Genomic DNA, 11656 nt, shown 5'->3' with positions numbered 1-11656 from the left:
GTGAGGTTTTGGCAAAGGTTGATGCATTAGCGGATTTGCACCATTAAGGTACTGAAGTATCAGTATCAGGTGGGTCCTGTATCATCACCCTCCTGTAGACGGCCCCTGTGTCGAAACACAACCATAAGATCTTAATCATTTCATATTGCATTGTGCAGTGTAATGCTGACAGCATACAAAATAAAGGTGTGTTCCATCAGATTACCACAAACTGACGTACAAACATCCTGGTTGTATTATTTCAGGACATGACAGAGTAAATACGCACAATACACAGAGGGCATTATTTGGATTTTTATTTTTGGATTGTTGCCCATGAGAAAATACACTGGCCATGGCCACATCTTATCAAATGTGGATCATAAAAAAAAACCCCACATGAAACAAACAAACATAGAGCCTGTAGAGGCACGCTTTTGACCAGAGAGTTGCTGAAAATCCCAGAATCAGAGGATTGGAACTTTGATATAAATGCTGTTGTGTTTCTTGAGAAGCATCTAGGAGTTCTTGTGGCCTATAGGTTCAAGAAGCAAGCTTATGACCGGAAAATTGTTGGCTTGATCTGTGTGGTTTGGGTGAAGGAGGAGCACTTGCAAACCATCGATTGCCATCACTGATGTGCCTTTGAAGCAAGGCCCCAAATGCTTCAGGGCAGCCAGCATATTGGACTGTGGTGGACAGTAGAAGACTGGCCAAGCACTTGACTTTATCCTGCATAATTACACTGTGTCATGAGTAAATGCTACTTCCGGGAACCGCGTTAAATGACAGAAGTCCATGCATGAAGTCAATGCTGAAATCACAACACATAAGCTGTTAAATGATGAACCTTTTGTAATAGACTGCCAGAATCTGCTTCAGGTCAAGCTTCAAGTCTCTACATTAAACATACATGCTTATCAATCGGCTGAGTCAACGGCTTCTTAAAGGGGAAATGCACCCTAAAATAAAATAATTTCTCTAATTTTGAACTTAGGGATTTTATTTTTTGGAATTTAAATAAGACAGGCATTTGTTCCATGGGCCGTAAATCTAAGTTCAGTTAAGTGTAATATCTCAACTTGACTTTATATGAGCCCACACAGTCAGTGACAAATTTACTGTTGGTGGACCAGCTCCATAAACTGACACTTGATGACATAATCTATTAGTAAGATGCTTTTTATTTCCTACTTAAGAGAAATACGTCTTTTCGTACATGTTATCTTCACTGGCCAAAAAACACTGATATTCAGTGCAATGTAAATCCTGTTTTAGGGTGGACCTGCCTTTTATTGTTTGCATGTTTAAGCAATATTCGTCCCATGGTAGAAACCAGTGGTTTAGATGTACTTCTCTCTCCTCTCCAGAGAGTCTCTCTGGACCAGAGCCAGATTTCTTCAGGCTGACTGGAAGGTAATTAAGTGGCAGCAGACTGGGGCATGCTGTTTCAGGCATCCATATGAAATGATAATGGCAGGACTGCTGCTTTAACATGAAAAAAAGCAACATGGCACACATAAAGAGACACATACATAAAGCTCTTATGAGTCTTGGGCATTGCACCAGTGAGGTTTCACATTTCAGAACCGTGACCAATAAATAGTCTCAGATTGTGTTCATTTAAGAGAAGAAGAACAATACAGTGCCCCATTGTCCTTCTGAGGCACTGACAGCACATTTCAGACTTTCTTTTTTTTTAATTTGTAAAAATGCAGCAGAGGGTTATTGGAGATATAGAGTTTTTGGTTCCATGGGCCTGATGCACCATAAATCTATGAATCATCTGAATTATCTTACATTTTCAGGTTATATTTTATTTATGTTATTTATCTTTGTGTGGATAATGTGTGTCGCGGTAATCGTGCATATATTTTTACCAGTGATGTGTAATTTGTCTGTGGGTCAATTGACTCCACAATGTCAGTCAAAAGACACTTGTCAGGTTTCATTATCCAGAATTGTGTAGTAGACACATCGTCAGAGGTGGCTTACAGCGGCGGATAACCTTGAAAGGACTCATAAATGTCCACTTATCAACCTTTCACTGCTTTGTCCAAGTCACTGTATTACTTTAATGTCACGGGAAAGTGTTTTTGTTGGCAATGTGGTGTCACTGCAACCACAGAGCAGTGTTTATATACACCAGAAAATAGTCTGTTACAAGTAAAAGTTCTACTAAGTAAGTACCAAAATTAAAAATAATCCGTTTCCATAATAACTCATTTCAGAGTAATGTATATTACTGTACATTACCGGAGTATGTTTATTGGTGTATTTGAGTGTACGTCACTTTAATATTGCAATGTTGGCAAATGCGTCAAAAATATTCATTTGTTTTTTTTATTATTATGAATATGTACTACTTTATATATGAGTTTGGTTTGTGAAATTCCCCTGGGGATCATTAAAGTCTTAATGATATAATTACTTCATAGAATAGAATTAGAGTAGAAGTATGAAGTAGCAGAAAGTCAAAATACTCAAGTACACAATGCTGACAAAAGTATTGGGACACCTGACCATTACACCAACAGGGACTTTAATGACATCACGTTCTAAATACGCAGACAGTTTTGCAGCTATAACAGCTTTCCAAGGCTTTCCACAAGATTTTGGAGTGTTTCTGTGGGAATTTATGACTGTTCATACAGTACAGCATTTGTGAGGTCAGACACTGATGTTGGACCAAAAGGCCTGGCTCACAATCTCTGTTCCAGTTCATCCCAAAGGTCTTGGATAGGGTTGAGGTCAGGACTCTGTGTGGGCCAGCCAAATTCTTCCACACCAAACTCATCCAACCATGTCTTTATGGTGCTTTGCTTTGTGCACTGGGACACAGTCATGCTGGAATAGAAAAGGACCTTCAACAAACTGTTGCCACAAAGTTGGACGCATAGCATTGTCCAAAATGTGCCCAAATCCTGAAAACCAACTCCATCCCACAGCTGAATTCAATAATAAAGAGATGTGTCCCAATACTTTTGTCTATATAGTGCATGTAACGGAATTACTATTACCATTATACATTTATTCATTATTCCGCCGTCGGACAGCAGGGGCGCTGTGTGCGCCAGTGAGTCAGTGTTACGAGGCGGTCACATGTCAGAAAGTGACGAGGCAAACGAGGAAGTACAACACGTTTCTGTACCGGCAAATCTGAGAGGAGGCAAACCGTAAACATGTAGCATAGACAATCTTTGATCGGAACGTGTGACGTGATCAGATGTCACTGTGTGTAATTAAATGATGGTCAGTTCTCCATTAAAGTTACATCTTTTTGCACACACTTGCAAGGCGAGAAACAAGTGCGAACTTTTAGCCTGACGCTTTCAAAAGCAGACACCTCCAAGTTTCACAGGAGCATGTTTCACCAAAATTACCCGGGCACAGCTTTGGTCTGCAGATTGATCTTTCACCGTGATCGGCTTAATAAACGACTTGTAACAATGTCAATACCGAAGCTCTCAGACGAAAGCTGGAAGCGACAGACGAGCGGAGGCACATCGCGGATCAATGCGGATGGCAGCGACGCTGTGACAAGCAACGAGGGGGGTGAAAACGTCCATGCTGGAGGAAAGTTCACAGAGGAAGAGCTGGCCATCCACAGAATCCATAGAGAGGCGTGTGAGGTAACATACATCACCCCAAAGACTGGAAATCCAGTGCGCCCCCTGTTCAATCTGATTACCGTAATTACGCGTGATTAATTAGTGCCGAGCGTCCACACATGTTGTTGGTCTGTTATCACTTTGCGCTGAACTGCATAGCTGCACTTGTGTTTTAAAAGTTACTCACATCCTCTCAGAGTGGCCTTTTTCAGGGTCCTAATTATTATACACATATGTTTTATTATAATGTGAGATGATCAGTACTAATATAATGCTGTAACATGTTGTGCTTGTGCTGAGCCTGTTTATATTGCATTGCCGAGGTGACTTTACCTCGTTTTCTTCATTGGGTAACGTGAATCAAATTTTCAATCAGAGATCTTTGCATGTAAAATCTGACTTGCTAAATAATCGTACCAGAGTCCAAACTAATATTCTGCTGTGAAATGTAGAGAACTAGACACAATGTGTAAAGCAGTAGCAGAGTTAAGCCACACAAAATGATGCCTTTGCATGATGTGTGTGGTGACTAAAATTACAGAAAAGCAAAATAATTGGATAGTTGAGCTTTAAAGACCACCATATTTGAAATTTCACATCAAGTCAAGTATCATCAGTACAAATGATACTGGACCAATAAGACCATTGTTTGTTTAAGCTGATATTAGTCCTTGTGTGATAACAGCAGCTGCAGGGCATCTCCAAAACCCATCTGTCCTTGACATTGTGAAATTTTACTGTTATTTTAATTCCCAAAAGTCACCATCAAAGAGACTGTTGGTAGATTAGGCTCATGTGGTGCAAAAATAATTCTTTCAAATGGTAGCCTGAGGATATTGTGGGAATATCAATTTTTTTTTTAAACAGTTTTTGGTCTTCTTCAGAGGTCTGCCCACCTGCCCAGTGCTTTAAACACAGTACATGTCATGTAAGTAAAGGTGACTGTTGTTTTTGTCATATCCATCACGTTCACCAAATCTTACTTGCTCTTCCATCAAACAGCCAGTGAGCTCGGAGCCGACGACAGCAGCGAATAGGTGTCATCTGCGTGCCTTTAGGCGTGTCTGTTGTAAATATTGTGCTCCTGAGTGTGGATGAAATTGAGGCAAGTTGGCCGCGACCTGAGGAGAGTGGTAGGGCCTGGGTGGGAAAAGCACAATACAGAGGGGGGCCCAGCTATGCCAGCTTCACTATGTGCGCCTGCAACGCCATGTGAAATGACAGGCCGTGTCACCAAAAGGCCCGAGGCCTTTTTCCCTTTGTGGCCTGTCAAAGCTCACCAACTAGTGGGCTCTCAGTTTGAAACAGACTGAGAGATGACATTTTCTAACTTCCTAAGGGATGGCGGAGGAGTTCAGTGTTTTTTTTTTCCACGTACAGAAGATGTTTGTGTGTCTGTGTGAGATGAACGAAATGTGCGTTGTTGTTTTTGTTTTTTGTTTTTTTTTTAAGGCGTAGTCTGTATCCAATCACGGTGCTACCATTTGAGTGATCATCGCAGATTCTCACCTGCTGAATTGCACGCGAAAGGACAGCACTAATTAATTAGTAACATCACAAGAGTTAGACTGTCTTACATCTGTTTCCATGCTTAGAGGTCATCCCTTCCCTCTTCTCCTCAACCCAAAGCAATCTGTTTCTGTGTATATGTTCAGCATTACGCTTGCATGCGCTGTTGTGTTCCTGAGTATATATGTGCTGTATATGGTGATGTATGCAGGGGTCACACACCAGCATTTGTGTTTGTATGTCATGCTAATTAAATAATAATATCTTCATTATGTTCAGGCAAAGAAGCAGATGTATGTCGACCCTTCCAGTGGGTACAAGGTGTTCACTGACTATGCCCACCGTCAGAGGGGGAAATGCTGTGGCAGCGCATGCAGACATGTGAGCTCTTTGTTTCCTGTTTTCCCACTTCAACCCATTTTCTCGCATGCATGTTTGCATGAGGTTTTGTTTTCTCTTCTTCTGGCCTGTTTGGTTGTATCCCATCCCAACCGCTCTAGTTGTTTTGGGGGTTTTTTCTGGGCTTTTTTCCCAGTAATAATTTACTTTGATTTGGAAAATCAACTGATGACCATTTTCTTGGTCTTCGTGTGGTGTTTCTTCAGGAAGCAAGTTTAGGTGCATGACTGTTAACATCAGCTGTCCGTGGTGCTGAAAAGGAGGGTGAATCGATTTAATTGAATAACAGAGCTGATTCTCCTGTATATTTTTAATTTAATGATGTCATTTCACCTGGTATGACAAATGCTCAGTCAGCACTCTGAGCTTCCAGCTTGCTGCATGCTGCTTGATACATGTTAATCAGCGGAAGCAAGTGTGAGAAAGTGAACTTCTCTTGATTTGCTTGCCATAAGTCTTTAAATATCACCTATCCATGCACTTGTTGTCATTCTGCTGTCACATTAACCTTCCTGTGTTCGATCCTTGCTAACAACTCTCACAAAACAGCACAAATAGAACAAGCACAAAGCGGCAACATGGCAACTGATAAAATCAAGAAAAGTGGTATTTTGGCCAAAGTGTAGGCAAAAGTCCAGCATGGTTACCTGGAGGACACACTGACAGATAAGGGTTAAATAAAAGTAACAAAGTCCAAGAGAGGACTGCCTATACATCACTGCTGTCATCATCCCTGCCTGTCCTATAGCATCCAGTCTTATCTTATCTGCCCTTTAAAGGGCTAAAATCGAAGTCTAACTCATGTTGAACCAAGCACAACACAGACTGGTTTAAAGTTTACCAAATACAACATAGACTTAAAGATCAACGGGTAAAAACAGCTTTTGAGTGAAACACAGTTAATCCCACAGGTTTTCTAAGCTCTCACGCGTTGACATGCATTTTCTTACAACAGCGTCTGTACTCGCTCCGTAAACGGAGGCGGACACAGACGCACGACGGGCTTCATGATTACATTAGCTTCATACTTTGGGATGTTCTGCTCCTTTCACTTCCGTCGTTCTAGTCTGTCTAGTCCACATCCTGTCCCGTTCCCTCCCTGTCCTATACCATCCAGTCTCGTCTTATCTAGTGTTCCGCTGTGCCTAATCCCGTCCCGTCCCGTCCCGTCTCCTCCTGTTCTGTCCTTCCTCGTGTGGTTCAGTCCTGACTTGACTGTTTCTCATCCTGCTCTCCTTTGTTTTAAGCATCGCTCCTCCTGTGTGCTTTGCTCTGTACACTCTATCTGTGTCTCGGTCTCTGTGTGACTGAAGTTTTCGCTCCACATGCAGCCATTTAGCACCATGTAATTATTTCTTTTTCTTTTCTTCTTTTTTTTCCCTCCAGTGTCCATATGGCCAAGTCAACGTGAAGGACCCTGCAATGAAGAAACAGTTTAATTCTCTGTTTTATGTGTAGGCCTAACATCACAAAGGTAAAATGCCTGTGAGGAATGGAAGCCACCTCACGTTGCTTATCTTTTGCCTGTCATTATTTGGATGACTTGAGAGTCATTTTTTTTTAGCAGTGTACTAAATGATGAAATATGGGTAGTGTCTGTGCAATACCTCCCTCCCCATGAATCACAACTATTCTAGGGATTGTTTTCATTCTCATAAGACAGGCAAGTTGGAGAAAAGGATTTGTTCACTAGAACCTCACACAGAAGTAGCCTTTTATCAGGTTTTGGTATGCTGTATTTTTCTGATTTATTTTTTATTTCAAATGCCCAATGAATCGCCTTGAGCTTCATTTTTCATTTCTCCTGAAGAGCATTTAATATTTTGTGTTATTCTGCTTCCTCTGATGCATTTACAAGGGTTGTGGGAGTATGGAGATGAAAACTGAAAGATCATTTAAGATCTTCGCCCTCAAGATAAAGGGCATATAAGCAAAAGTAACCGTAGACAGTCAGATGGAGTCTTGTGCTATTTTGCTTTGCATCTCTTCTTATTTTCCCTCCCAAATGTACGACTGCATGAATATTAGCATCATTTACACTCCGCGAGTGTTCGCCTGAACTGTCTACCTTTGACTGAAACATTGTGCTGTTAAAAATAGGCAGGGGCCAAGGGTCAGCCCTTACACTTGGCTGCTCTGCTTTTACACCACTTGATGGAATCAGGCTGTTAACAAACATGCCATGGACATCAACAGCAGCCCTTCCCACAGGACTCGCAGCTCAGCCTCCTGGCAACACTGGGCTACAGCTTAGTTCCCTGCGGCTGCTCTCCTGAGCTGCAGCCTAATGAACTCATGGGCCCTCTTATCCCAGCACTGCAATGGATCAGCTCGGGCTAAGATGCACACATGCATAGGCAGGCTTACTCCATCAGAACACCCTGTGGCTCCTAATAGGCCGATATAGAAGAAAGGTTGTGCTAAACACCACACTGTAGCCCACAGTAATAGTACAAGGTAAGGTCAAGTGCTCACACAGCACTACCTGTGCGTGCAAGAGATGTTGAGGAAAGATGTGCCACTCGATTTGTGATTTGTGAGTGCATGTGGGTAGGCAGCGCGATGCCTTCAGGCGTTGGCTGTGAACCTGCCACACACACTTGTCCGTCTCCGCCTGATTGGGCAAACAACGTAGGGATGAGAGGATGTGTCTGCCGCGGAATTCCGTTGCAGCCGCCTACTGGCACGGCCGCAATTTTCCTCGGCAGGTGGGTCCCAAAGGCAAGTGCTTAGTGATCGGAGCAAAGCCCTGTGAGCGGCTACAAGGAGATTCATGATCCCAACAGTGCTGGGGAGGACAGGTTCTTGGGGACGCGTCGTCAGGCGGGATGAGAGGCGAATTTATTTGGTGTTATTCTAAACCGAGGCAGCGGAGCGTGCGGCAGCAACATTTCTGCAGCGGAACGGTGAAGGTGTCACACTCATCAAGTACCTGGGCCCGCTTGCTTGCCGCGGCTCTGCGGGTTTTGCCTAGGGACTTGTCTGTCACATTAAAGTAGATGCATTGCCATTCAGGGCCTCGGCGGTCCCGCAGCCTGACCATGAAATAGGCCAACTTTCATGTCTGCCTCATCCCTCCACGTCTTCCCAATCCAGTGATGGCACAGTTTGAAATGTTTTTTTTTTTTTTCATCATCATGTTCTAGCTTAGCAGTTGGTGACTGAGACACAAACAGCACAGCAAACCCTTCGACAGATTTATGGGAAATTTTTCTTGAAAATCGACCCTGCCTTCCCACACCACACTGATCAATCACCCCAATAAAGTATGTTTAGACACAGACTTGTCTGAGTACATTTTCTTCAGATGTGCCCTTTGTGTCATCTCCTTCCACAATGAAAGAGCATTTAACTAAAAGTCTGATCATTCATGTTTTTCCTGTTTCTTGTCTTGCAGATAAATTGCTTGTGATACCAGGTCTTTAAGTAAAGCCTTTAAATCAGAAGCCTTAACTGACCTTATTCGTGAATGAATTCATTTAGTTAAATTTAGCCTTATTATGCAACACAAATAGAGAGAAGAAAAATGAAGACTTTTTTTAAAGTTTTATTTCTTAACATAAGCAAATGTGTACAGACATGCACACACAGTTGTATTCCCTCAGTGCAGATGTGCTCCCAATTTACAACAGCCCAGCAGACATGTGAGGTGTTTATTTCAGGCATTTTGGACTGAACATCTCTGACCTTCAGCTGGAGCATATGCTACGCTGGAGCAGAGTGGCAGCTATACGCCGTGTGCCTTTCTACAGGACGGCAGCACTAGCCGCAGAGAAAGAGAGAGCTGTCCAGTTTGGAACTGTGACCAGACAGGCTCTAGTCACAACCAGTTGACAGGCCAAGCAGCCCCTCCTTCCCCCACCCACCCACCCCTCCACCACCACCACCCCCTACCACCACCCCACCCCTCCCCATCTCCATCTCAAACAAGCACAGCAGCCCTGCGGCCAATGGACCCAACCACACTCAGTTACAGTGTCTTCATCACTGCTGGCCAGACCAGCCAGGAACTGACATAGGGTTGGCGGGGAGAAAAAAAAAAAAACAAAAAAACAACTTGAGTGTCAGCCGTATGATGGCTGAAAGGAACATCAGTCTCAGCAATTGGCCAGGCACTGCTTTATACGTGTTTGTGTGTGCGTGCACATGCAGACGCGTGCACGTGTATCTTGATATTCAAGCAGCATTTGAGCAGCCCCTACATCAACGTCTGGTCGCTCTACACAGACAATGTCAGTTCGCCTCGGGGCAGAAGCCTCCACAGTGGTCATATGGACAACCCGATCCCTGTGGTAGAATTAGTGATAAAAAACACACATGGCCACTGAGTGACAGTCAGGGCACCAGATTCCTTTAGACAGACAGGGCTGCAAATAGCACAGAGGAGCAGTTTCTCCCTCAGACCGCAACTGGTGGTCAGGCTCATGCCAGGGCAAGTCGTAGCCGCCAGATGAGCCCAGATAAAAGGAGAGTCAGGGGCAGTCATAGGCACCTAAGTGCCCAAGGAGAACTCTGGCCTGTTTATTTCCCTCTTGGTTTTACATCTATGCAGCAATATGTGTGATTTCTTGTCTAAACTTAAAAGACAGTCATGTAATTGCTTTGCTTTTACGCTTTCTAACCTCTAACATGTTTATTGTATTCTCTTCTGTCTTCACCGAGTGGTTGAAGTAGGAAGAAAGAGCGCGTGTGAATATCACGCCACATACAAGCATCACTTAAACCAGCTTGTCTTCTCCAAAAAGTCGCTTTTGCCCCCGTAAGGTTATATAGCGATAAAGAACATCCATCTATTATGTTTCCATGTCCTTTCTAGTGTGGCCAGATATGGACTAATATGCACACCATTCCCCAGGAGGATACTCCCTCCCCAGAGGAGATGGAGGGGGCTGGGGGGAGGTGGGTGGAGGTGGCAGTGTGTTGTCGGAGCCGTTCTGGAGGCAGGGAGGGGAGGCAGGCAGCAGTTGGTGTGCAGAGAGCAGAGGCTCAGGCTGGCTAGTTAAGAGCTTCTCTCTCCTATCCTCCATCTGCCAGGGACCGGGGTTGTGATTTGAGCTCCAGCAGAGCAGAGCAGGGAGGAGATCGAAGGAGGGGGTGGAGGGAGGGAAGGGATGGGGAGGTGGGGGTGGTGAGAGGTAGTGGGGGGATGGGGGTGAAGGGAGGGGGAGCGTTGCTTGGAAGAGGCAGAAAAGAGAAAGTGGAAGAAGCGGGGAGTTGGAGGAGGAGAGGGGAAAAAGTGAGGGAGAAAGACCTGGAGAGAGAAAATAAGGATGGAAATGAAAAACAGCATACATGAGGATTGAGACGCCTCAAAAATCTATTTTTAGGCTTATTCTTGTCTATCATTATTTTGCTAAATCACTCTTAGACATTTTAATTCCAGGCAGCAGCAATAAAAAGAACAGTGCTTTGTTCATGTTTTGCCCATGCTTATGTATTTTGATGTTTACTTTTCTCCAATAATTATGAAGCCGTGTCCACTGTGTGTTTGTAAATATTTCCAGGATGTCTCACCGTCCTCTCATCCACCCACCCACCCACCCTGGCTCATGTGACTGGGGTACATGTGACTGGGATCCAGCTTTACAGTGCTTCACTCCCCCCCTCCCCTCCCTTCCCTTCCCAGTCCTCTCCTTCATTCTGTCAGTGTTTAGCCCGTGCTTCCCCTGCACCACAGTGGATCCTAGGAGAGCCTTCCCACCTCCTCACTGCTCTCCTCTTCCTTTGCCTCCTCTTTCGACTCCTTGCCTCGACCTCTCCTCCGCTCCTTTTCCTGGCCACGCTTTGACTGAGAGCTCCCTCAGTGAGGCTGAGTGTCACTTGAGGTGACCCAGAAATGATAACTCCAGATGAACCCTGGGTGTGTGGTAATCTAACCGCCGTGTCCTACGAGCCAGGCAGGCAGGCAGACAGACAGGTAGGCAGGCAGACAGGCAGGCAGGCAGGCAGGCAGGCATGCAGGCATCCTGGGTTGATGCTGCATCTGTGGCTTCACTGCTGAACCGAGCACACACACCGCAGAGCCTGTCTGGGTATCACGCTCGGAGAACGCTGTGTGCACGGTATGCGTTGGGGTAAACAGTGAAATGGATCTCAGTGCCGTTGCATTATTGATGAGATACATTGTGATGTCAGCCCAGGCGGAAGGAGCAAAGCAA

The 11656-nt window shown here is 44.4% G+C and overlaps 1 protein-coding gene across 1 annotated transcript; it reads left to right on the top strand.

The window, feature by feature from the left end:
* Nucleotides 1-3076: 3076 nt before the first annotated feature.
* On the top strand, nt 3077-8967 carry c6h1orf53 (chromosome 6 C1orf53 homolog). The gene is made up of 3 exons (XM_046392700.1): nt 3077-3611; nt 5379-5480; nt 6885-8967. Exons 1-3 carry the CDS (start codon nt 3345-3347, stop codon nt 6954-6956), a joined length of 441 nt encoding a protein of 146 aa, XP_046248656.1. The 5' UTR covers nt 3077-3344; the 3' UTR covers nt 6957-8967.
* The last annotated feature ends 2689 nt before the right edge of the window (nt 8968-11656 follow it).

The sequence above is a fragment of the Scatophagus argus genome, chromosome 6, assembly GCF_020382885.2.
Source record: "Scatophagus argus isolate fScaArg1 chromosome 6, fScaArg1.pri, whole genome shotgun sequence".
Taxonomy (NCBI): Eukaryota; Metazoa; Chordata; class Actinopteri; family Scatophagidae; genus Scatophagus; species Scatophagus argus.
Note: the sequence above shows the minus strand (reverse complement) of the source record. Positions and strands in the feature narration are given on the sequence as shown.